Here is a 27785-nt window from a genome sequence, read left to right on the forward strand (position 1 = left end):
ATTGAGATAATTAAAAGCTATGAGCGATATGTATCCTGCTCCACCACACAAAGGAACTCTATTCTTCTTGACCTCTGTTATGGCACTGTCCCTAATGCTTTCATAGCTTACCATCCCTTGGAGCGTCATACCACAAGATTATTCTTCTGGCGCCAGTGTATAGGACAGTGTGTTGACGATTTACACCAGTGGTGAAGACAGGTAACTGTTGCACACAAGAGAGTATCACCTGGCTGCATGGGTGCTTCTACTACACAGACCAGCAGTTCTTTTATAATTTCAGTTACAATCTAGATGACTTGGCTGATGTGTCTTTGTACATCACTTTCTGTGCTCACACAGTCATACCCTTCAAGGAAAATGTCATCTTTCCTAATAATAAACCCTGGGTAACAAAGGAACTAAAATCTGTATTGAAGAGTAAGAAGCATATGTTTTATACCAGAACTGCACATGACAGAAAATTAGCGAACAGGGAGATGCGAGATGCCATTATGGAGGCAAAGAAAAGATACAAGATAAAGTTGAGTTGCAGTTCAGCAGTGGCGACCTCAGGGCAGCTTGGCATGGTATTAAGAACATGTCCTCTGTCAATCGCAAGAAAAATGTTCTTAAAAAACCAGTGGCACTTGCAGGCGCTGATGAGTGTGATCTTCCCAACCTGCTTAATTCTTTTTATCCCCGCTTTGAAAAACATGACTTCTCTCATGAGGTTTCCACTCTAGAACTGTCTCTGGTCCCTGAGCATGAGTTAGTGATTGCCCAGTCCTCTGTGAAAGATCTCTTGAGGCGAGTGAATGTTAACAAGACTCTGGGTCCGGACAGGATCTATGGACACATCTTCATTACTTTTCCGAACAACTTAGTGGAGTTTTACATCTATTCCAGCTGTCTGTGGATTCTGGTCCCATTCTTGGTATTTGGAAACTGTCGCACACTGTACCTGTCCCAAGAATCACTTGGCCCAGTCAACCCGACTTCAGACCAGTCGCTCTAACCTCAATCATCAGGAAATCACTTGAGAAAATTGTAACTAGTGAGGTTATGACTGCTGTTGATCCGCATCTTGACCTGCTGCAGCTTGCCTACAGAGCTGGACGAGGTGTTGAAGATGCTAAGCTGTTTATACTAATTACTATGTACAAACATCTGGAGAAACCCACAGTTCATGCCAAGCTTCTCTTCACTTATTTTTTTCTGCTTTTAACACCGTACAACCTCACTTGTTGGCAGAGAGTCTGGTGTCAGACTTCCATCTGCCTCACCAACTAACTCTCTGGATCCTGGATTTTTTAACAAACAGGCAACATAGTTTTTTGTCTTCTTTCAGATCCTGTTGTCACCACAGGTTCCCCTCAAGGCTGCTGTTTGGCTCTACTACTGTTCTTGCTGTAACAGCTGTTGAAACACTATGGATAGGAGCTTTCTTGTAAAATTTGCCGATGACACTACCTTGCTGTCACTTTAGTATGATAGCGAACATGTTCGTAGTGGTGCTCTACTTTGTTCCCTGGTGTGACAAACACTTTCTTGTCTCAAATACCTCAAAGACAAAGGAAATGATTTCCGACTTTCGGACGAACAGGCCTGAGGCAGTCATCAGTATTATCCATGATGATGCCATCAAGGTAGTCGACTCTTACAATTATCTAGGTATTATCTTTGATAACAAGCTTAAATGGAACATCAACACTGACATGATCGTCTGTAAGAGTCAATGTCTGTACCTCCTACAGAAACTCAGATCTTTCTCTATCAGCTCTGTCATCCTCACTCGGTTCTATCAGTCCTTCACTGAAAGTCATCTCTTGGTTCCACAGCATCTTCCTAGGGAACAGAAACAGCCTTGTCTCCCTTGTTGATATCTGCTCCAAGATCAGAACCAGGCAGAGGGACTTGGCAGCCTTTTGTCATCAGTAAATCCTCAGGAAAGCATCCCACATCCTATTTCTGATCATGTACTGACGTGAGTTTTTACTCTTGCAGTCTGGTTGTAGGTATGCGATGCCTGTATGCAGAACCAATTGTCACCGCAACTCATTCGATAAACTACTGGCCTTCATCTTGTGCTAGCCCAAGGTCACCAACTATATCTACTGTTGTTGGGAATGTTGTGTGTGAGATTTATCTATCTTTTATGTCATGTATAAGTATATATTATTGCTAGTATGAGCACCATCTTGAACTGCACCTGGGGATCAATAAAGTTTTATTGCATACCCAACTGGATTCCTCCAGCAGTTTCTACCATTATCTATTCATTTATTGACGCACAATGCAGTGTGTTGTAGAACATTACTACCCTAGTTGAGAACTTTACTCAGCGTCATGTGGAGTGGTGAGAATGCATTCAGCAACATGGAAATGAAACCTCCCAAAATTTATTTGGTGTAACTTGAAAAGTGGGTGCCATGACAGTGCAAGTGTATAGGTTTTTTTTCTTTTATAACAGTTAATATTCCTTGTGCCAAGAATAAATTGTTCAGCTACTGTTGGTGGATACTCACCACTCACATTGTCTATAATCAGAAAACCAGTTTTATCAAAATTTATTTTTCATTCATTTTCACAATCATGTGTGATAAGGACGAGGCCAGATGACATCACACAGATTAATGTGTGAATTCTTGATTTGCAAAAACCTGTAATTCAGGCATGCCAGTGAATACAAGCACTTCAGAGATCAGGGGTCATGCATCTTTTATGACTTATTATATGCCCACAGTTCAAGCACAAAATGTATAACATTTTTCTTGGTATATGCATATATTACTTTTGCCAGTAATATAAAATGTGCAGCACCAATAATAAAATCTGCTTGAATGTTCACAATGCTAAAGCAATGATGACCTTCGCATACTTCAGACCATGGCATGCACCCGCAGAATTGTACACACTGCATGAAACATCTGTTCAGTCATAACCATACAAACAGATACAGCAATCTAAGCATTGCTGTCTCAGGATTTTGGTGCACTTACAGCGTTCGACTAAAGCATGTCTACACCATGAACAGGGATACAGCATAATACTAGACTAGTATCGATAGTGGTCGGGCTTGTAGGGGCCATCACATGGCACACCAAGATATGCTGCCTGTTCCTCATCCAGTTTGGTCAGCTTCACACCCAAATGGTTCAGATGCAGAGCTGCTACTTCCTCATCCAGCTGAAAAAAGACAGAAAAATGTATCATCTCACCTCATTTGAAGCAGTTCATCATACCTGAGAGGAATATTTTCTTATCCAAATAATGGCATAGTAAACAACCAACAAAACATTTTCATCATAGTGGTGTCAAAGGCTTCATAAATCTTACCCAGAAAATTCTTAAACAGAATTCTGCACAAGCATGCACTACCTACATACGTTCCAGACAGACTGATAAAGACCTCATGCTTAGAGATCATTCTGAAACATACTTTACACAGTTCAAACATATCTTCATTACCATTAATTTGTGCTTATTGTAGTGCATTTTTCTTGTACCTATTACTTATAATTCTAATGTGATTTATTAAAAACATGTATTACCAGACAATAAAAGCAAAACTGATAATTGTAGATACAGAACAGAGTAAAATGAATGCTTTAAGGCAATGCAAAACATGGTACCTTTTGGGTAGCATATGGACACCAAGGTCATATGTTTTCGTCCACAGCTCAATCTGGGCCAGAACCTGATTAGTAAAGGAGTTGCTCATAACAAAGCTGGGATGTCCATGGGCACAGCCCAGGTTAACAAGGCGACCCTCAGCTAGCAAAATCAGATGACGGCCATTTTTTAATGTGTAGCGGTCCACCTGAAGCAAACATTCCATTATGTGGTTAAAGGTTTAGGTGAAAATGATGTGAAGTAAATAAAAAAAAAAAGGAACATCTCTTCGTGGTCGAATGCAATAGTTATCTTCAATAGATTCATCCCACAGACCTACCTGAGGTTTGATTGTTTCCTTCTTCACACAAGTATCATTAAGATACTTGACATCTACTTCACAATCAAAATGGCCAATATTGCACACAATTGTGTCTTCCAGCATCTGTTCAAAATGCTGAGGTCTTAAGATGCCTTTGCAGCCTGTTGCAGTGACATAGATTCTGGCAGAGGAGAGAGTCTCCTCAATGGTGGTGACCTGGTAGCCTAAGAACAAATAAATGATTAAGTCCGGGTTAACCTTGATTCACCTGTTAACCTGCTTAAAATAAAAGTAAAGCAATATGTAGGTCTGTACAGGTCAGTATATTTTGAAAAAAGATTTCCAGTCTCTGGAAAAGTCAGTATTTGAAGAAATTTATTATAAGTCAAGGAAAAGTAAAAAATAAAAAATTATGTTAAGCAAACCTACTTTAAAAAGCTGTGGCTTATGATCTTTTCATTAAAGATAATAAAAAAAAGCACTTACTGGAGAAAACTATTTAAAACAGTCTCCATAAAGAACACAACCATAATACAGTGCCAGCACAACTGCTGCCCTCCCTCCATTTACTCTGAATGAAGGATTACTTGAAAAAAAAAAGAAACCATTCCCACTTAAGGTTGAAAATAATGTTCTCCAAAATATGATGCCAAAAATCACACCCTTACCCTCCATGGCTGCCTGCAGAGCATTGATGGGGTCAATTTCTGCGATAATGACGCGGGCACCAAATGCTCTTAAGGCTTGTGCACATCCTTTGCCCACATCACCATAGCCAGCCACTACTGCTACTTTACCCGCCAACATTACATCAGTTGCACGTTTGATACCATCCACTAGTGATTCACGACATCCATACAAATTGTCAAATTTACTCTGCACACAGAAGTAACATGCATTACAAAGTCCTCTCATGAATTGAAGGAAAGACAAGTTAAAAATTTTGTTTAAAGTTGATAGGCAGCACCAAATACATCTTGAATACATGGGGAAAATGTGCAAAACAAAGAGAACCTCAAAATAACAATTCTACACTTGATGTGAACAGAATCTCAACCCACCTTGGTAACTGAGTCATTGACATTAATACAAGGGACCTTCAACTTTCCATTTTTCAACATGCGGTACAGGTTGTGAACACCCGTGGTTGTCTCCTCTGAAATGCCTTTAATGCCAGGCAAATACTGAGGAAACTTCTCATGAACTAGGTTTGTCAGATCTCCTCCATCATCCAAAATCATATTAAGAGGCTGACCATCTGGGAAGATCAATGTCTGCCCATACAAAATATACAATTTTGATTATGTTAGCATCCAATGAAAATCAATGTGTTCTGTATCTAGGCCAAATAAAATTGTATACTTCATGATTTGATGAGAACAAGCATCAAGGAACAAAAATATTATATAATTCTTAAACAAATTTAAAATCTACTTGACGGGGTTTTTTTCTTAAGTCATAGATACTTGTATATGCCATTTTAGATAAAAGTGTCCTGGATACAGAACTGATATTTTAAGAAAAACATTCTCTTTCCAGCAAATTTTAGTTCCATGAGTGAGGTTTTTCAATGTTCAGTCAACTGCAATCAAGCAATGTCACTCATTTCAGGTTAACTGGTGGCCATACCTGCTCAATACACCATATATATTCTTCATCTGTCTCACCCTTCCAAGCATAGACTGGGACTCCTGTTTTAGCTATGGCTGCAGCTGCAAAGTCCTGAGTAGAAAAAATATTGCAGCTGGACCACTGCACCTGCAAAAATATAATTTTGTTAAAACTATAATGAAGAACACAAACAACAATATCAAGACCTATTGTCACTTCAAGGGGAATAATAATCTGTTCAGGAAGTAAGTCTGCCTAATAGAAATGTGATTGGGAGTATAGGGGAATCTACGATTTATTCAGCCAATGTGTCGCATTTTCAAATTTTGTCAAAACGTGACTTTACAAGGCGCTGAAAAAAAACTTTGAAATATCCATATTGTCTGGTTTATTAACGGCAGTTCATTAGCGGTACACAACTCCACGCCCCACTCCTACCTGTTCACTATGCTCAGTTCCACTCCTCTGTATTCAATGGGATCGTACCCGCAAATATCTACAACTTTTCTGCAGCCCTGTCTTAGTACCACCAAACCACGTATACCTCTTAATGGACAGTCACAAAGAAACTTTAAATACCATAGAATAACGGCTAGAATAAAATGGTCTCGTCGCACTTTACCTAAAACAAATCCTGCTGGAGGTAACACACCACTCAACGATCGAATGAATATAGCAATGTACTACAACAATTTCTATGCACTTCGTCTTCGACAAGAGCAGACGACTTTTGTATTATCCGCCCAGAACAAAGATAAGCTATCAAAATAAAAAGTAAATGAGTTCTGAGTTACAAAAAAAAAAAATCAGCAAAGCACTTTGTAAACAGTACCTCAGCTCCAAGTTCCTTGAGCGTTTCGATGAGGACGGCTGTTTGAACTGTCATGTGCAGGCATCCGGCAATGCGGGCACCCTTCAGTGGTTTTTGAGGTCCGTAAACTTTTCGCATCATCATCAACCCTGGCATCTCGTTTTGTGCGATTTCAATCGCTTTGCGTCCCCACTCAGCCAAGCTGATGTCAGCTACAATCATATTAACATGTACCTTGTAACAAACATCTTTTCTATGCACGCGAATGTGTCGTCTGCTCAATTCTCATTTGGATTAACAAAACATGGATTAACATACTCCCGTCCCCAAATCCTCAAAAATTAGTCTTTAGAAATGGACCTAATTTATTCTTTCATGGAACTGATACTATGTAAAAAGAGGTGAAGTTAGATTTCTCAAATCGGCTTTTTTAAAACTATTTGCTCAGGTACATGTATGTCACAATATAAAAATATTTTAAGATAGAAGTGTACGCCGTGTTACAGCGACAGTTATGAGTTGACCGTGAGGATAAAATCGTTCACGCTGGTAGCGCCGACACGTACCAACTTTGTATTGTGGTTTAGACATGGTGACAAAGAATAACTAGTTTCTCTTTATAACGTCTTCGGTAGATTGAGCCGGCGGCCGTGTGGAGCTAGTGAGAGACTGGGCACTGGGAGGCCCGCCAATTTATAGGCCACAACGACCTTGAACTTCCGGTATCACGTGGGTTGTGTGCGAACCAATCCTTTTGAGCCACTGGTGATCGTCTGCTGGAAACAAAGCTAATCGATTTGTGCATGCAACTTTGTGTGACCAGAGAACAAATATTTTACCATTGAATAATTAGAGAAAATAGCGAAAGACTTAAGAAACTGCTCGTAAATTGTTCGACTCATTCAATCATATAATTTTGAGAGCAAAGCGAACGCACTACGAACCTATATACACGTCCGTGAACGCGCCGCACAATCACGGCATATGATCGTGCGAATTAAAAGAGCAAAAATTTGAAGGTATAATCTTCTGTCTCTAATTTTACACACATTGTCAGTGTGGCGCAACACATCTTTTTATATTGTTTATCGATGACTTTATCAAAAAATACACAATTTTCTGTCTTTAAATCTACGTTGACATGACCCATGCAAGCACATCACAGTACAATTAAGATATATACTTATTATATTACATTCTATAGGATCTTTTATCTCATAATTTGATCAGATTACTTAGCTATTTAAGTTTGGAATATAATCATGTTATAATTGAATCTACCTCTGAATCTTTCATGAAGTTGGAGATGTGATTTAACTGGTGTTTCCCTATATAGACCCTATATAATATTTTAGTTCCTCGATCTTTTTTTAGCAGCACAGATTTCATAGATCATAGAAGTATGTGGTTAGCACCTTTTTTTTATACATCAGAGCCACGCTCATCTGTAAGACTAATACAAATTACTTCAGTTTATTGTTGAGTTGCTCTTTTTTAATTCAGTAATCTATAGTGATAAGACAAAAAAAATTAAATCGTAGTTTCAAAAATTCTATTTCTTTTAAGTCAGGAAAGCCAGTACTTTTAACATCGAAAGGTACATTTTTAAGCCTTGAAATAATACATTCTGCGGTTTTTTAAATTAACTATGATGCGTGTGTCCTGTCTTTCAGTGCGTTCATCAGACTTCCTGACTTCTGTGAGTCGGACGTGGGTGTGGCTTATTATTTCTTTTCAAGAAAGGAGAGCTCGCCTGCTGCATATGTGCTTAGAGTTATCTATCGTGTCAAGACGTAAGGGGGCAGTGGCGTGTCATGTGATTGAGAAGCTGCTGGTGGCGATAATAATATCAGCGGCACGGGAAAGTGGAAAGGTGCAAAAATGCTTCCAGAGCTTACGTTCAACATCGATCATGGATATTTGGAGGGTCTTGTAAGAGGCTTTAAATCCGGGATTCTGAAACAATCCGATTATCTGAATCTTGTTCAGTGTGAAACTCTTGAAGGTAGGTGAAGAAAAGCCGGACTTAGTTGTTTCTGCACTGATGCGCTTGTTGACCATTCCTGTATCAGCACCTGAGACCGCGAGGTCTACCTACTGAAGCCTATTTAGAATTTCTGAAATTATTGCAGCTGTCTTGGGATTTGGTGTGGATGTTTCAAGTAGCTGTCTCTCAAATATGTTTTTTGTTTTAAGTTGATTAACATCACGATGGTTTCAATTCGAGGTTTGATCATCAGCTCGGGAGCATTAGTGCAGTAATATCATCTCGTGGGTGCCTTAGTCTCTGTTCTAGAAATGTTAACAGCAGAAAAAAGCAGAGAGAGAAGAAGATTTATCCTGCTGCTCATGCTTTGAATGTAGTCGTTAATATATGTGACTGATTCAGTGACAGCTGTAAGTAAATGATGCTATAGATACGTACATGTAGCACACATCAACTTTTCCGCACTCTATAGGCAGCTTAGCTAGATTTTGAACAACACTCCGTTTAGTCACTCTCACTCAACTTGATTTCCGATTTTTCTCTATATCTGTTACTAGGAGGTGCTGTTATTTTTGAAACTTAATTATACATTTATTAATTATACTGTCAGTAATCATGTTTGTCTTTGTCAGATCTAAAACTTCACCTTCAGAGTACAGACTATGGCAACTTCCTGGCCAATGAACCCAGTCCTCTTACTGTGTCTGTTATTGATGACAAGCTGCGGGAGAAGCTAGTGATTGAATTCCAACACTTGCGCACACACTGTTTGGAGCCTCTGGCCACATTTCTGGACTATATGACGTGAGTACTCCTTGTCCAAAATTATTTGACAGTAGAAATCGTTAACTACTATATGCAGTCTTAGAGAATGCATAATTTCTGTAGTTTGTTATTACCTGCCAGGTATACATGGCTTGATGTGTTATGGGCAGATATGGCTACATGATTGACAACATCATCCTTTTGATCACTGGCACATTACATCAACGTCCTATTACTGAACTGATCAACAAGTGTCATCCACTGGGCAGCTTTGAACAGATGGAAGCAATCCATATTGCATCCACTCCAGCCGAACTGTATAATGCTGTGCTGGTTGACACACCTCTGGGTAAGATATTAAGATTATTCATTTCATTCCTTTTTTTCCGTTTTTTTTTTTTTTTTTCTGTCTTTTTTTTCCTCAGAAACATAATTTTTGGCTTCAACATTGTTTATGCTGGAAAAAAAGCTGTGCTGTGAACTTCTTTGTCTACAAATCAACATATTTGTGTTTTTGGTAATTTGATCATTACATTTGTAGTCAAAGGTTTCTGTTTATGATGAACTGGATATACTGAGTACGTAATTTCATTTCTGGACTTGTTTCAGCACCATATTTCCTAGACTGCATCATGGAGCAAGATCTAGATGAGATGAACATTGAGATCATCAGGAACACCCTGTACAAGGTCTGCATAATCAAGCACAGCATCCTGTTTGAAAATCACTTTGTATACAAGAATGACCCTGATTTATGAGACTATAAAGCCTTCTATAAAAGCAAGAAAGAAATAATACTATGCCTTACAAAGTTATAGTTTTTCCATCACTATATGCAAATATACCCAAATATGCAATTCTTCCATCTTGGCATAATTTCAACAAGCTGCATTTTGATTGCTGTTACCTCATTTTGTTAAATTTCTGGTTTGATTGTTTGTATGAAAAATTATTTATGTGGATTATCGAAAGATCAATGATGTGTTTTAACATTTAACAGGCATACCTGGAGGATTTTTACAACTTCTGCAAGTCGCTAGGTGGAGCCACAGAGGAAGTCATGTGCTCTGCCCTGTCTGTGAGTTACAGTTTACTTTTCCTTTCTTTTGTGAATGTTTAAAACCTTTTTGCATCCAGAATCCACATTTTCTCTCATTGTGTATGGTCCAGAATTATACAAGCAGCTGATACATTTGAATAAGCATGGATTATTAAGAGTATAATACATAATTTAGAGTGGTCTGAGATTTCAGCACTAATGCTTGTCTGCCCATAAGACTAGTAAGTAGTTTTATATCAGATCATTATCAGTAATTACAACAGCAGCAGTAAAGCAGCTTTTATACAACTCATTTACCTGCTTGGCAGTGGGCTCAATGAGATCCAGCTAATGATTAACACAAGGAACAAATACACAGCTCCTTACCTTGTTTTCTTTCCACCATTTGTCCAACACATATGTTAGACAAGAGGCTAGGGAGGCAACATAAAGATAGTGTGTGATCCAAAGTGTGGCAAGAACAGGGATTGGCAAGAGAGCTGATATTCTGCGATAGAGCTAGAACATTTTTAAACTACAAAAACAAACATGAGAAAATGACAGTCAGGTAAGGAGACAGCCTATTGCTGGAGGTATTCGTGGAAGATGTGGGCATTAAGAGCAACCTTAAAAACTTCAGTGGTGGTTACTATGTGATGCAATAAGAGCCCTATTGTTGTTGCAGTTTGAGGCAGACAGAAGGGCTTTCATCATCACCATCAACTCATTTGGCACTGAGCTAAGTAAGGAAGACCGTGAAAAGCTGTACCCACGCTGCGGCAGTCTTTATCCTGATGGTCTGGACATGCTGTCACAGAGTGAGGATTACGACCAGGTCTCTCGGGTTGCTGATTACTATGCAGTAAGCTACACTTTGATATTTGTTGTGTTTCTGAGTACTACTCAGTGAGCCATTGATGTTCTGTTATTACAATGTTGAGTAAAATAAATGTTGAACCTTTTTTTCCTTTAAAGGGTTTGCCAGAATTATAGATCTATATATCACAGGCATGTCTTTTGCAGATGAAAAAAAACTAAATGTATGTAAATTATCATGATCAGAATAGAGATGAACATAATCCCAGAACAAGAGGGTTCTAAGCTAGCTAAACAGTCCATGTGTTTAACATTTCTAAAATATTTTGCCCACACCAGGGAATGTCTGCCTTTGTACATCCTGCAGAAGTTTACAGATAGTCTGATAATTTTCTTGTGGAATCAGCATATCCAAACAATGTACAGACTGTTTAGTGGTATTTTCTTCATATGACGTCTGTTAAAAACTGCTCATTTTTCAGGTGATGAGTGAATTTTGTATGGATCTTCTAATAGAAAGACAATTAAAAACTTAAATTGGCAAGACAGCCTCTTAAATACTTTTTTAAAAAGTGGGTTTTTACTGCAAACATGATACATAGTCACTACTTTATCTCCTTTGGGGATAGAAACAATAAAATGATATAGAGAAAGTTCAAATAAAACTCTGTTAATTATGTTGGCAGGGATGTTAAAAATGATATAACCTTAGGCGAATGTGGAAGGTATCCTCTAGTATCTGACTCATAAGAATTATCCAGTACTGGAGCAGATTATTAACGTTAACTGAATACAGGTACCCAGTTGCAATATGTTATATTTACAAGATATAGCAGGCAGATCTAACTAGGCCTCTCAAGTTTTACTATGTAACCACAGCTTTGGGTATGTATGGGAATGGCAGATAGTTGGTCATTTTCTCTCATTCATTACCATAGTAAAGAAAGATTCAAGATTGTTTTTGTCAAAAATAGCACGATTCAGTGTCTACTTCTGGTTATTGTAACTACCATCCAGACCTAATTAGAGCAACATACATAAACCAGGTATCATGATGCGAACACAGACGTGTCCTGTGTTAGTTAAGAAGCAACTGTTAACCACTTAATGGGATCACTCGTCACCAAACCAGCAACAATCTGAGTGTGATAGTCAAAGTGTAGAAGACCTGTACCATTTTTTGCTAGTATGCCCTAAATATACAACCCTACGTAATAGATATATTCCACTCTTATCATAAATTCCCCTAACCCTCTAAGGTTCACCTTTTGTGTAAGAACCTTAAGGGAAAAGTAGCTACTGATGTTGCCTTCTACATAACAGAATGCCTGAAAATGAGGACACCATGACAGTGTACACATAATCGCTCAATATTGAATGCCATTATAATGTTTCCTATTAAGTTGAAACCTCAAACGTAACTGAAATGTTGATCTTGTACACCCACCCACTGTTGACATGCATGTAACCAGCAGTATGTGATGTTGATATGGGCCAGATAGCCTCCCCAAAACTGAATAAATATTATTATTACACCATATTATTACTTTATCTCCCAGCTGTCTCTTGTGAACAAGGAATCCTGACATGCACACAATCGGAAGAGCATGCACAGACACAAAAGCTTAAGAAAACTGGCAGATGTGACATATTCTTTGCATGATTGTTTGTTCTGAGACCAATTTTGTAGATGGCTGAATTGGTACAATTTTCGTCATTTCCAGGAGTACCGAGAATTGTTTGATGGTGCAGGAAACAACCCAGGGGACAAAACATTGGAGGACAAGTTTTTTGAGCATGAGGTAAAGCAAGCTGTGTTCAGATAGAGCAGACTGGTGCAAATCCAAAACTATGATGGGTCTCCATAAATCATTATATAAGGACAGCAATCTGTTTGCATAGCTATAAAGAAGAGGCTGGGAATGGGAGCACTTTCTTCAGAGTGTTGGGATGAAGCAGACTGTTTACCCTTATAGCTTAGCTGTAATCACTAGAATTGCGAGTTATAGTTATGGCCAAAAAATTACAGATTTTTATTTTTATGTACTTTTTGAAATATCTTTCTTGATTTGTTTTCTTGTACACACAGACACTTTGACCAAAGTAGATTGTCAAAAGAATATATTCCTGAAGGGTGTACAATATCTATTGGAAAGTAACAGCTAAGCAATAAATCTCTTACTCTGTATGAACTTCAGGTTTGGTTTGTTTGGGGGTTTTTTTTTTTTGTCTTGTCTTGTTTTGTAGTTCTTGTCACAGTAGTCATCACCTATCTGTGTTGAAGTCATGATAACAAAAACGATGAATGTGCCATTAGAAACTGCTGATGTTTTCTCAAAGACAAGCCAGCCTTTCTTTATTCCAAATTTTCCATTTAATTTGCCTACAGCTGATTTTACACATTATCAAGTTTGCAGATTCCCCCCAGCCCCAAGATTCAGGACAGTTTCAAGTCTGAATCAAGAACTTTTTCTCAAATGTGAAAAATATAATTCCCTTTGATTGTATAAACTTTGGTTTGAAAAAGTGAGTGGAGTTCACTGTGGGATGTGTATTGCAGGTAAAACTGATGAAGGACTCCTTCATGCATCAGTTCCAATTTGGAGTGTTCTATGCCTATGTCAAACTCAAGGAGCAAGAAATTCGCAACATCATCTGGATTGCAGAATGTGTGGCACAGCGCCATCGAGCGAAGATTGACAGCTATATTCCAGTGTTTTAAATCCTTACTTTCCTTTTTTGCCACTTTTCTAGAGGGTCTTCTTTATCTCCACTGACTTTATTTCCAAAGAATTTTAGATGTTTGGTGTAAGCTGATAAGAGTTACGGACTGATACATTTTGATTCTGCATAACCCATAGTGTACTTCTTACTAAAAGGTCATAACTAGTGCAAGGCAGTAAATCTTGCTATGAGGTTCTTCTGTGTTAACTGGACTTTGTACAAAATAAGTGACATATGGCTGTGATTACTTGTGTACATAGATTTATGTTAATGGTTAATGGCATAATTCAGAACATTTGATAACCTCCATGTGCTCTTTATGTATACATAGACAGCGATGCAAAAATAAATGTGCAAATATTGGTTTAGAACCTTCACACAACTATATGCAGACAGATAAAGCATAGCCATCAGTTTCAGAATACTTAAGTTTTAAGAATTATTTATTCTACAGCATTATGAAAGGAAAATGTAGTCATGGTTTGATGGAAACCAGAATGGATGCAAAGGTACTAAAAATCAATAATAATCATCATGGTTGAGTACCACCATTCTCTTGTGGGCTTTTTTTTTTTAATGCAGTGTGTCAACAAGGCTTGTGTCCTTGAGATTAACTCATTACTAGACATTGTATGCTTCTGTTATTGGAGTGGTAAGAAGTGTAGTTTCGGGGAAAATGGTGAAAATTAAAAAAATATATTTTTCAGCCCTTTTTTTTAATTTGTAAAGACATTCCATGCGGTACAAAGAAAAAATAAATTTGTTTGTGAATTCATGTACTCTGTTGTACTCTTCAAAATTTTAATTTCTTCATAGTGCACATCCCCCTCCCTGCCAAAAAGTTTGTAAATCAAAGTAAGAGCATGTAAAGGTGAACTCTTTTAATGCATTGTGGCATAGTATGACATCACTTTGATGCAATTTGGTGAACCAACCTTTATTCATGTGCCCTTGTCATAAACAGACACAAAAATAAATAAACAGCTTTATTAGTTCACTACTTTATTTAGCTGGTTCAAAAATGTATGATGCAAACTACTGTACCCAATAAAGGGAAAAATTCAGGACAACATTTTAAGCACAAAATTTTCCAGCCCATAACCTACAGAAAGTTAAAAATAAAAAATCAGGGATTTTGCACAGGCATAATTCATCTGGGAACTCATTACCTACTGCTGAGAAGACGTGAGGCAAACAATAGCTAATAATATATTTTCAGTAGATGCATTGACCATAAAGACGCTGTAAGTGAAGCCTTTATACCCACATCAGAATGCTGCACAAAAATATGCAACTATCTTTAGTCACTGTGGCATCTGTGTATACATGCTCGTTAGAAGGGTATTCATACGCAGCCTAGCAACATGCTCATGAAGTATGTTGTTTAAAACATTAAGCAAACCCTTTAGCTGATCATATCTATTACCTGTGCTGGCTGGCCAGAGGCACTAGAAACTGCCTGCCAAACTGGTAAAACAGATCTTGATAGCTAACACTTCCATTTCAAGGTGTCTTGAAGCAATGCTACAGAGATAAATTCAAAACATGAAAATGACATCTTTCATTTAGTGATACTGTACCAAAACCAAAAAGCAATAGTAACCAGGCTGCCTTTCCATCAGAAGATATGGTCCAACAATATTAACTGTTTGAAGTAATGTGAAACCAAAGCCAGACTTGGAGACAGAACTCTTACTGAAATTCTTTCAGTGATGCTACAGCTTATGTAAAAATTGGGTCAATATGGCAAATATCAAACAGGCCATTGATTTGACCATTAAAATGTTGCATTACGAAACAAGTAGTGGGGGAAAAAATGCCATAATACTGATCAGAGATCATAAAAGCAAACAATTTGGAGCACACATTTTTAAAAAAAAAGCCTCTAAAAAAATGAAGATTGACAACATCATAAAAATAAATGATGAAACTCATTCATTGGCTATTGACTCCATATACAGCTACTGACAGCAAACAGAATGCATTAACAGGTAACATTCTGACATTTTCAACACATCTTTTCTGCAAAACCTCTCGAATTTTACATTCATTTTTTTCTCAATCATTTAAAATTCTGCTCACCACTATCAAAAATCTTGTGTTGGTCACAAAACAATAGCAATCGAATAAAACTCGAGTACAACAACAACAAAAAACAGATCTTGAGATGTCCATTCTTACAAGAAGCTGATAACTGGCCAGCTCATTTCCCCCTCTTCTTCCCCAACCCTCAGATCATTTTATTTTTTTTGTTTTGCTTTTGATCTAACATTTTTTTGTCCTTTGTGGCTTCATTTTCCTTACAGCTAACAAGTGACATTTCCCTCAGAAAAAAAATTGCTTGAAGGCAGTGAATACGCATATACATTTCTCTTATAACAAAACGAAAAAAAAAAAAAAAACAAACCTCTACTCCTTACCCTACCCACACATCAATGCCATCCTGACCAGGTGTACAACAAGGAAGAAATAATTCCCATTTTCTTGTCTTCAGTAAAATACAGTTGTCCTTTGTCCTACCTACTACATCCATTCTAATTGTCAATCACCAACCATGGCTTTAGTCAGTTTAGATGAAGCTAAGAGTATTTCCTTCATGAAACTGCAGACATCTGATGTATTTGTCCCTTTGTGAAGTTGGACAGGACATTTGTCTCTCTGTGATGCTGACAACAAGAAAACTGAGTTATTTACCTTTGCAAAGTGGATGACAGGAAACCTAAGACATTTCTTTTCAAAACTGAAAATAGGAGGGCTTGACAAATCTGGCTTTTCAGGAATCCGCTGACAGGAGAGCCAAGATGTCTGTTCCTTCATGAAGCTGAGTGGAAAGCCAAGGCATTTGCCCTTCGATAAGCTGCATCTGCACCTACAGGCAGGACATCTTTGTTTCCTATCCTCCTCTCGCCTTCCATGTTTGATTATTTTTGTTCCCACTGATTCATTCATGACATACATTACAAAGGATTACCCTCTGTTGTCATCATGTCATCTAGTTTGGGTGTTTAACTTCTCTGTGTGGCAATGAAGGATCCTCATTGCTATCACTGATGTCATCATGATTTGTAAGTTTATGTCCGTAAGTTCATGCTCAGTACTGCAATAGATGCGAAGTTGACCCTCACCAAGCAGTTTAAAAACATGGCAGTGGTGTAACATATGCACACAGTCAACAGGGCTGCAGGACAGAGCTAATTAAAAACTGTTGTGAAGCAGCTAATGACGCCACCAACACAAAGCCCCATAGTCTTCCAGTAAAAGAAGCTATGCAGGATCCGGGCAAGCAAGCGGTTTGGAGTGGCATACAAGCTGGAATACCACAAACAGTTCTGTGATCATCTCCTTTGCTCTGAGTGCTCATTATTATTTAATCAAGAATGTTCTGCAACAACGTTCATCACCTTCTGACCTAGAAGGGTCACTTTGTCTGCAAGACAAAATCAAACATAAATAAGAAGCAAATAATGACCTCATGTCAAACAAAAATACTGACTTCAAGGTTCTCCCTTTATCAACTTGTGCACATGGGCATATGGATTCAACCCTGCATGCACACTCACACACATACTTGGAAATGGAGAATTTAAATTGTATGTATGTAGAATACCTTGAAGGTTCCTGAAGGTTCTGGGTTTGTTCTTCCAGACAATACCCAAAACGTAGACAGGAATTCCTGAGCAGGTTATAAGTACTCCCATACCAGTATCATGTGGTGCCGCAAACAGAGGAGTTACCAGCAGAAATACCACCACAACCAGAAATGTGAATGGCACCACCATAGGGAACTGCCAGATGAAAATATGAGACCATGTCATGTCTTTGATTGAAAGACAAACTAACTTGAACGACACCACACAAGGATATCACATAGCCATCACATAACAACAAAATTAAAATCTGAGCTGTCATCTACTTTTCCATCACTCTCAATCTCTTACCTTGATGGGACGAGGCATATCTGGTTTCTTGAAACGCAAGTACACCATCCCTAGGACAGAGGTTCCGACCGAAAGCCACTGAACAAAACTGAGGTAGTTGATGAGTGCGAAGATGTTGTTGGAGACAAGCATCAAGATAGACATGGCACCCTGAAACATTGTAAATGATACAAGTGTAAGCGGGGATACAGGTTTAAGAGACAGTGTTCACTGAAATTCTATTGACAGCAGGATTTTAATTGTTGTCCCTGAAGCCCGAGTTTGCTGACCGAAACCCATGGTTTCAAACAACCAATAAAGTTGTCAGACCAGCTACAATTCTACTTGACTGCCATGGTATCAAGCAAGAAACATTGTACAATACAATTTCACAAAACTATGGACATATATGTGGGCATAAAATGACCACTGGTGCGAATATGAGCTCAATTATAAATTACTCAATGAGCAGTAAATGGTTAATATTAGTCCCTGTATCTAGCTCTAACTAAACACTTCCCGTAATCTTCTACACAACATAATCATAGGCATCCAAATTTTTTACTACAAATATATAAATCTTATACCATAAGAAAATGATGAGGCAAAAATAACTTATAAATCAATATCAAACATTGTGCCATTCAGTACTAAAATGATGTAAATATGCCTTCATAAAAGAAGAAAAGCAGACTCACCCCCCTTCATAAGAAAAAAAAGAGAGGAAAAAAGTGGCAAAAAAGAGTACAGGCCTCACCGTGAACATCATAGCCGGCATAGGTGTGAGGTGTCGAATGCTTATCATGGCCAGCAAGTCTGGCAAATGACCTTGCCTTGCTCCCACAAAAAATAATCTTCCTGATGTGAACAGCAGGCTATTGACTCCTCCAAAAGTGGACAGTGCAACAAAGATTGGAATGATCCAAGCCATGACTCCAAACAGCTTGTTGCCGAATGTCTGTCAAACAAGAAATGTTCAAAATCAGCCACTGGCAATAATTGTCATAAGTGGGTCATTTACAGTTGTTATTCAGAGAATAAGGCCTAACTGCGCTTCATAAATTTACAATTACAATGGGTAAAATAGGTACACTTTACAAATATTCAAGAGGCATCAAAACAAAGATACCAGTTTCCTACACGATGCCCTGTGATTGTGGCAAGCCAAGCTATATGGAATTACACACACAAGCTATTTAGTTTTCTGCAAAAGTCTGCAATCTTTCATTCTTTGAAAACAGATTCTCATTCCAAGATTTTCCTTACTTGAAAACTTCTCATCCAGAGACTGCCCAGCAACTGTGGCCAGTGTGGCCACCTATCTACAACAAGCTATCACCATAGCTGCAATATTCACTCTCACAAGTACCAAAGAATCCCCTTACCAATCATGGGTCCCCACTCCTCCCATATAAACTGTTACCACACTCAAAAAACAAAGAAGGAACATTATAATAAGAATGGTCAGTGGAGGCATTACCTGTCTGTCAGGGAAACTGAACTAAATACAGAAATCTACATACCACAGCAACAGCATTAGAGGCAATCATCTCGTGGGGGGAAATAACTGTGAAGTAAGCCACATTGGCCAAAACATAGACAGCTGTCACCAGAGGTATGGAGATGTAAATAGCACGTGGCAGATTTCTGCACATATGGACAGTTGACAACATTTATACTTCACATAATACTGTCTTGCAAATCTGCTGCCACACAACATTGCAATGAGATTTGTCTCCTTAATTTATGTTGTAAATATTTCATGACATGCATTCTTGTTGCCTTTGTAAGTTTTTTCCTATTCTTGTGTGCATTTACGTGTCATAAAAATGCATGAACTTTACTTTCTTATGATACTATGCACCTGAATGTTATACTGGATATAAGTTTTTTAAAATCTAATAACATATACACAGTAAACATGTTCTTTTAAAGTGTTGTAAACTGTCTTGGTGAAATAAAATACTTTAAAATAGTTAAATGTCTTACCGGAAAGGATCAACCATTTCTTCAGTCACAAAATTCAAAAAGTTCCTGTAATAAAATTTCAAATATAGAACAGATACTGAGTGTATTCCTATATAACACCAAAAATATGTCAAGCAGCAAAACTGTGCATGTCAAACTGAGCAGAGTGTACAGCAAATTCAACATACACAAAAGAATGACTACTTCAACTCTTTTATGTGCTCTTACATTATAAAATAATGTGAATAACAGGAAAAAGAAAGAGCACTGTTATACAGGCTAAAAACACAACAACAGTTTCAGAAAGAGAAACATTTGTATAAATTAAAGTTAAAAGTTTGAAAAATCTTATTAAAGATGCAGGGTAATCTAGGCACTCATTTGTGCAAGAAGGTTCTCTGTGTTATCATAGACTAAAGGTCAGATTTGAAAATGAGAAGAAGCAAATCTGTTAGTATGCCCTTACCATCCAGCATATGCAAACAGCCCTGAATACAAGGCCAAGGAGATCTTGCCCACATCACTGGAGGTGGACTCCATCCCCATTTCCAAGTATTCTGTTTCCCCTTTAAAAAAAATACAATAAATTAAAAAAAAATATTTAACTTGTACAGCATAGGCCATATACTTTAGGTATTTCAAATACATTTTCCCTATCATATCTACAACTTCATTTCCCAATGCTCCCTCTCACCCACAGAACAAATCACAGTCCTCACCCCTCCTCTCTCTCTCCCCAGCATGTCTGGTGGTCTCATGCATGTCTAAATTAGGGTGCAGTACTCAAGCAATGTAATCTCTACATTGAAGTGTTGTCCTTATATGTATTTATTATTACTTCTTTCTTTCTGTCACTTTGCTCATCTTTGTAGTAAGAGACTGTTAACACACTACAGCAGTGAAAACTGAATGGCCAGAAGAGAGAAACAGAACTCACCCATGCCAATCATGACAATTCCAGTGCCAATGATGATCAGAAGGGCCATGAGCTTGGCTATTGTGAAAACATCCTGGATACGGGTGGACGCACGCACACTCACAACATTCACAAATGTCAGCAGACCTGAAACATGAAATATACTGGTGGTGAACACAGCACAAGTCTTACAACCAAGTCATGCAAACAGACACAAGTGTTAAATTGTTTGCTTTTGTTTTGTTTTTTGGGTTTTTTTATGGTGGGATTCGCTATGAATTTACCACATTACTTTCAATTTAACTTTCTTTGATAAATCTTGTTCTTTTCTATTTTTTTAAAACGATTTTATTCCACAATTGCATACATGTACAACACATACAATAATACATAGAATAATTCAAATTTAAGTATCATACACATACACAAACAACATGATATACACATAAAAGAAATAACAAATAAGGCAATCCATCTGCTACAATAAATGCAAAAGTTTCATTAACCTGCCATCTCCTCTTAACCTGCATCTTTCACAAATCTTGTTTTTGTGTGTATGGGCCAGACTAGACACATTTAAATGTTAAAGCTCTCATTAGTCACGGGTGAGTGATCCAGTTATTTTTATTGAGACATTCTGCTTTTAATTTGTCATTCATCAAGGGCCTCATGCTGATAAAAGGTTTGCAAAAAGTTCATGGAAACCAAATATCCCCAAAGACTGCAGTTAACAGTCCCACCTGCAAGGACATATTACCTGGGGCTAATCATACCTACTATGTGAAAGCACTAATCCTTTCAAATAAAAAAGAATTTCATCTCTGAAAAATCCATTTTACATTCAATGTCCACCTTACATTAAACCTTAAAATGCAAAGTATATTGCATTTATAAAAAGAAATACTGTATTCTGCAGCTGACTGGGGCACAGCTGCAAAACTAATAAATAGTTTGCATACTGTGTTAGATAATTATCCATATCCCACAGTTTTAGCACCTGCACTGGCAAACAATTAGCTGTATCTACTGAAGCACAATCTTGTGTTGTGCAGGAAGCAATTTTTGACATCAACACATTCCTCCCTTTCAGTAGATCCCTGCATTTGTTAAAGAAAACACGTTAACCAACTACGAAAATAATAAAACTTTTTTATGAACAAGGCAATGTGAAGAAACTCTAATATAACTATATGTCACTGAGTACATTTCCTAGCTCAGTGATGTTGAAAATGTTTAATAACCTGTTATGCAGTGAAAAATTATTTCTAGTAACATTTTTCATGCAGACAATTTACACAGAATCCTCCTTATCTCATCTTTCATCCACTTCCTGAAACCACTCAATTCTAAAATAAGGTAATATCATGGGGGCATAATCTTACTTTACTACTTCACTCCCCTCACGATCTCATAAAAAAGTAATCAATAAACCTGCCAAATGTTGATGTGGAGCAGGATGTGTGTGGGTGAGATAGGGAACAATGCAAGGTGTCAATCATATTTTTTAGTTTGCGTGGCGCATAAAACAGTTTCTGTTTCCGAACACGAATATGATCAAAAGTGGTAAAGTACAAAAGTATCATCTTTTTTCAAAGGATCTAGATAAGTTGAAAGAAATTTGACAAGACAAACTCTAAATACTCTGTACACCAGGAACTTGCTCTCTCTCTCACATTAACACTACACATATATATATTTTACATATATGCATATGGTCTGCACACCAGGAACTTGCTATCTTATTAAAAGGCAAACTCTTTTCCACCATCTCTTGATGTCTGTTATTTTTTTCTCATCCCCACTCCCTCACTTCCACTACACTGGCATCACCTACAACACAGCTCATTTTCCTCCCAACTGCCAACAATTCTTCAAGGTTTAATTGGCAGGGGAAGAAAGAGGAACGTCAGGCCTAAAATAGTCATTCTGCATCAACAAGCATGCAGCAACTTTTTTGTCAAGTAACTTATTCATGCATTCAAAATAACTCCCCCTCACTTCCCCCTTGCTATCCACTATTGCTAAAAGGGTCACAGAAGGCAGGCAGACACATTTGCGGGAAGAAGGGTGGTTGTGGTGGTGGAGGGGGGGGGGGTCACTTTGTCCAACCTCTCCAGGATGTGTCCTGCACTGCCTTCTTTCCATGAATATCATTAGCTGCTGCTATTTACGGACAGCCCAGAAGCTTGGCGCCAGATTGCCCTTTATATGATGCTGACTTGCAGATAAGGATTCATCATGCTTTAGATGCTGCGACTTAAGCCATCTTCAACTGTTTACTAATGCATACACCCATCCTTTCTTTTTGGAACTCTCTGCCAACCATCTCCAGGACATCCATGTGTCAATCTTCCCCATCTCCCCCTCATCTATATGTACATATGCAATTCTGTGCGTACCCCTTTCCTTGTCCTTCTTTATTTCGTAGGTACTTTAGCCATTTAAACTGAAGTGCATATTATTGGTGCAGATCAGTATGATGGACTTTCTTAGGTCAAGGTTTTTGCATGATTTTGATTTGGAGCTGGAATTATCTCTAAAGCCATCACATTCCAGTCCAAAGTTCTGCCTGGCTATCTTTCTGCGTTACTTTCTGGTCCAAAGTTCTCTTATCGTTCATCCATTAGCAGCCTACTATGACCAGGTTAAAAAGTGCAACTTTGACAAGGCGTAGTAAACTACCCTAGTTGATTACTGCTGAGGGTGTATATCAATGTAAGAAACATTTATCAGCAAACAAAACAGCAAGAATGACCCAGTGAAAAGTAAATCACCTTGCCTTCATTGTTTCCTAACAGCTCAAAACAATGCTTGTACATTACTTTTTTGGAAGAAAATAAGTAATGTCTTAACAGTCTGCTTTGATGGAGTAGCATACAGAAGGACTGGCAGCCACCAGGCAGACAAGCTCGCATCACTCGCCATTATGCACAAAATGCTGCCATGTTCCTCCACTTTTTGTTAATTTTTTAACAAAACATCCTTCTGTTCTGGCCACAAGGTCACTTTTACATTCAGTGATGCTTCATCTTCCTCTTTAAAAAATAATTTTAAATGTGGCACAAACCAAAATTTAAATGGAAGTTGTCACAAACCTGCTGTGCTACTTTTTTTTGTGTTTTGATTTATTTTCCTCGTCTGAAAGGCACTGTAGAGTGCAGGTCACAGAAGCCTAGATCCCTTTGTTAAGCCTTTGTTTTGGTTGTGTACTTACCCCACTCAGAACAAAAACAACCAGATGTTAACAAAAGCCATCAAGCTTCGATAAAGAGGTGTGAATAGAATGGTAAGAACTCTATCTCTGGTTCACAGGTTGCTGTGGTCCTGTCACTTCAAACATCCTCCTCTTTCTTCATGTCATGTTCATCATTGTAGCTCTAACAATCTGAAGAGCCTTGTCTAAGTCTCAAGCACCTCCAGCCCATTAGCCAACCCCCAAGGATTTACAGTAACCAACAGAAACTCTCCACACACCACCACTGTTTTAGCTAACTTGTACAGCCAACATTTTGTAACTCACTGATGCAGAGGGCAGCCAACAGTCTGACAGCAGCTTCAGGAGGTGGACATGATGGGAAGACAGGTTGCAGCATGTAATATGCAAAAGTCAAGGCTACTATGGCCTGTGCAGTTGGACGAATTATGATGAGATTCACCTGAAAAGCGAAAAAAATAATGTCAGCATCTCAAGTCTGCAACATTATTAAGGACAAAATAAAGAAATTATATTTATTATATTATATTTATTTATAAACTTTCAAACAAAATTATAGTAGATTGGTGATAACTGAAGCAGGCTGCTTGCACGCCTGGAGTAGTTTATGAAAAAAGTGAATGCACATGACACATCTTTACACGTGACAATTACTCACCCAGAGTTGTAGGAAAGCACAGAGTGGACCAAAGGCCTCCAGGATGTAGGCATAGTCTCCTCCCGATTTTGTGATAGTTGTGCCCAGCTCAGCATAGCAAAGAGCCCCAACAAGAGAGATCAATCCACACAGACACCACACTACAATCGACAACCCCACCTACAAGTAAAACACACCATACCATACATTAAAGAATTTACTCTCACTTCTCAGCATCAATCATGAGTTTTCTTATTTTGTTCAAAGTAGCTGACATTCTAAGATGGGAGTAGGGGGAATTGGTGATTTATGCCAAGCCAGCAACTAAGGCTATGTAATGGCAAGGCAGCCCCTCTGTGAACAAGTCACATGCAGAGAAAGAACACAGTGAAGGTTGGCTGTCTTGGGTTCAGCTCTTGTCACAGGCACAGTGTTCTTTCTATGCATGTGGCATTTGTTTACAGGGCTAGCTGCCTTGCCTTGATATAGCCTTCGCTGCTGGCTCTGGCACAAAACACCAACCCCCCCTATCCCCTCTCAGCTGTTGTGATAAAACGATTAAGTGTTGTTTTGAGTCCAACATATGTGTCCTGACATTTAATTCTGATTCATTTTAAAATCAATCTTAAATAACCTGCTCTTCCATCTCTTTATCTTTTCTGAGACACTAATTACAGATATTTTTCCTCCACACATCTTAATGGGAAGAAGACATGATAATGGGAAGATATGTTTCATCTTATAATGAGGGTTTTAGAACAACATATTTTGAATGAGTAGTGATGTCATCAGATGCCATTTTGGTAGACCAACTGTCCAAAATGTGTGATAAATGTGCCAACTGAATGTGTTTATGACTGATTTTTTTAAGTCAGCCAAACCTTTTCTGTCTGATAACAGTAGAAATCAAAGAATTACCATGAAAGTGATTACAATGGTTTCCTGCTCAAGTTAGCATCAGCTACTACGATCTTCACTATAATTTATATATACACTCCCTTCGTATTGGTAAACTAACACTTCATGAACTGAAACCCCTCTACACTTTCTCTCTTGATACAAATTACTACACATCAAGACCAAATAAAAATACTGTCAGGCTCTTAGCATGATCACACACTAATGATTTGAGTGTAAACAAAATATCACAAGTGTAAATGTGTAGCTTGTGAAGAATTTTAACATTAATTTTAGTGGACTAGAAGTGGCTGGTTTCTACCATCATGTCCTTAATCTCTCCTACAACTGTCCCAAGATTCCACAGTTACAATACAATTTCATCAGCATGCTGCAGCAATTGTACGTTTATGAGGAAATGGGAAAAAAATATGCTCTCCCATTATGTTTACTAGTGATTAACATTTGCATTTGACTTTTTGCATTTGCTACACGTGTATCTGCTTGATATGTATCTATTAAAACGTAAAAGGCCGCTTCACTGGTATCTACTGATGTGACACTTGTTTACATTTAATTGTAAGTTCATGTTGCAAAATTTGTTGATTAATGTATTATGTTGCTATTACAGAACGATCTCCCCAGCATATGTTTCACATATTTTTCATGACTAGAAACAATGCTCGCAAAATCGTGCATATCCTGCTGGTACAATACGTAGATCATTAATCAACAAAAATCTGTCACGCATATGTTTCTCACCCTCGCACTGAACACGTGACAACCACGTACACATGCATCTGCAACAAACTGAGCTTGGAAACACTTACCGAACCGGCTTCCATCAAAACACCTTTGGGTGAGACAAAGATACCAGAACCAATGATAGAGCCGACGATAATTGCCACGCCGTTCATTAGCGATATCTTTCGTTTGAGCTGGACTGTGGTCCCAGTGCCATCAGAGGCTGTCGACTCGCCGCAACCCATGTCTACCTTCGTCTTCTCTTTCTCTCCCTCTCTCATGCTGGGTCTCACACGTGTTCTGTTAGCTCTCCCTCGTGCTGTGTAGCAGTCCAGTCTGCGTCCGTTGCCTCCGAAAGCCGAGGGTTGCGTCAGCCGGCGGCGTGGTACGTGGTCGTCAACACAAACTGCACTCGACCACTGCACGCACTGTACCACTTCCCACAGGTTATGTAGTCACTTGGAGCATCGTGGGGTCTGTATATCATCATCATATGGCAACTTTCCCACAAAATCCGGTCAGATGATATTTACAGAAGGAAGCCAAATTAAACTAAGCCCAACTTCGTATTAATAAAGATTACAGACGACATGTTTACCCATCAACACTCATTCCTCACAGACGGCTATAGTTATTATCTGGAAGACAACCCCGTTAACAGTTAAAAACTGTACAGTCATTAAATGTTTTCATATCCACTATGGCGATGGAGATGGCTACAGAAGGAATTAATTAAATGGTAAACAGCAACTAAACATGATATGTTGGGGTGGATACACAGACCGGTCAACCCTCGTGTAGTGAATATTACTCCATGAACTCATGGACGTGTAGAGGGACTGCTGTCTGTCTACCAAGACCAAAGCTTAGCCTCTTGCGAAGTTCTCCGCTGTTAGTCTTGGCGAACCTAAAGAATGTGACTAAACCGGAAGCTTTATACAAACATGCCTCGTTTTAGTAGTTAATCCGAAATGCGAATAAACCGGAAGCTTTATATACAACTGCCTTGTTTTCGAAAAAAATCGTCTGCCAGCAGTCCAGTATTTAAGGTGACCAGACGTCCCGCTTTAGACCTAGTGTCCCGCCTGCTCATCGGGCAGGACGCCCAATGTCCCGCTTTCTGGCTTTCTGGCAAGTCCATCAAATGTCCCGGTTGTCTTTAAAAATCACTTTTTTCGCCGTTTTTTGACGGTGACGATACCATCATCGGCACGTGTCCTGCTTTCGCCCCCGAAACGTCTGGTCACCTTAAGTATTATACGTAGTTGATTACTATAAAGGAGCGGACGAGACATATGCAGGCTCTGGTTACTTATTTTGTTGTTGTTTAGTATCGCGGTTGATATAGATTCTTCCCTTTTAACTCTTATCTACTCAGTTTGTACAAAAGGGAAAAAATATACAACTACCATTGCGAAACGACTTTTTTCTAAATAATTAAGATTGTTATAATGATACAATTATATACTTCTTCAATTCGTACTTCGTGATCTTGAAATGTTTTATTCGAGACGATCATCTGCCCAAGCATTTCAGTCACTCGTAGCGTACAAGGCACCTTCATTTTTCTGATAAATCATCTCTGAAAACTCAAACTGTCTTCACAGCAGCAGTTCAAAGTCCAGGGTTTATAATAAATAACATGATATCTATCTTTACAGATATTATCTGACGGCATAGTTAGCAATAAAACATTTTTGTTTTAAGATAGAATTTTTGTGCTTTATTTGTGAGAGCTCATATGAGTCATATCTATGGCAGGTTGATATATATATCCTGTTTGCTCAGAACGTACTGCATGTTGACTGAACGATGCGACACAT

At 38.3% G+C, this 27785-nt stretch overlaps 3 protein-coding genes across 3 annotated transcripts; 1 reads left to right on the forward strand and 2 right to left on the reverse strand.

The window, feature by feature from the left end:
• Nucleotides 1–2532: 2532 nt before the first annotated feature.
• LOC112576642 (adenosylhomocysteinase-like) lies at nt 2533–7082 on the reverse strand. The gene is made up of 8 exons (XM_025259248.1): nt 6905–7082; nt 6360–6550; nt 5546–5674; nt 4978–5190; nt 4585–4792; nt 3935–4140; nt 3616–3802; nt 2533–3170 (listed from the first exon to the last, which is right to left on the reverse strand). Exons 1-8 carry the CDS (start codon nt 6927–6929, stop codon nt 3037–3039), a joined length of 1293 nt encoding a protein of 430 aa, XP_025115033.1. The 5' UTR covers nt 6930–7082; the 3' UTR covers nt 2533–3036.
• A 1034-nt stretch (nt 7083–8116) lies between these two features.
• On the forward strand, nt 8117–14444 carry LOC112576648 (V-type proton ATPase subunit d 1-like). Its single transcript, XM_025259257.1, has 8 exons — nt 8117–8343; nt 8958–9129; nt 9261–9439; nt 9700–9779; nt 10091–10168; nt 10815–10991; nt 12670–12747; nt 13506–14444. The coding sequence occupies exons 1-8, from the start codon at nt 8220–8222 to the stop codon at nt 13665–13667; spliced, it is 1050 nt and encodes a 349-aa protein (XP_025115042.1). The 5' UTR covers nt 8117–8219; the 3' UTR covers nt 13668–14444.
• Nucleotides 14234–26823, reverse strand: LOC112576638 (large neutral amino acids transporter small subunit 1-like). Its single transcript, XM_025259245.1, has 11 exons — nt 26049–26823; nt 24343–24501; nt 23991–24126; nt 20492–20617; nt 20021–20120; nt 19576–19620; nt 19110–19233; nt 18344–18544; nt 17608–17757; nt 17277–17454; nt 14234–17096 (listed from the first exon to the last, which is right to left on the reverse strand). Exons 1-11 carry the CDS (start codon nt 26241–26243, stop codon nt 17041–17043), a joined length of 1470 nt encoding a protein of 489 aa, XP_025115030.1. The 5' UTR covers nt 26244–26823; the 3' UTR covers nt 14234–17040.
• Nucleotides 26824–27785: the final 962 nt, after the last annotated feature.

Source organism: Pomacea canaliculata, linkage group LG12, assembly GCF_003073045.1.
Source record: "Pomacea canaliculata isolate SZHN2017 linkage group LG12, ASM307304v1, whole genome shotgun sequence".
Taxonomy (NCBI): Eukaryota; Metazoa; Mollusca; class Gastropoda; order Architaenioglossa; family Ampullariidae; genus Pomacea; species Pomacea canaliculata.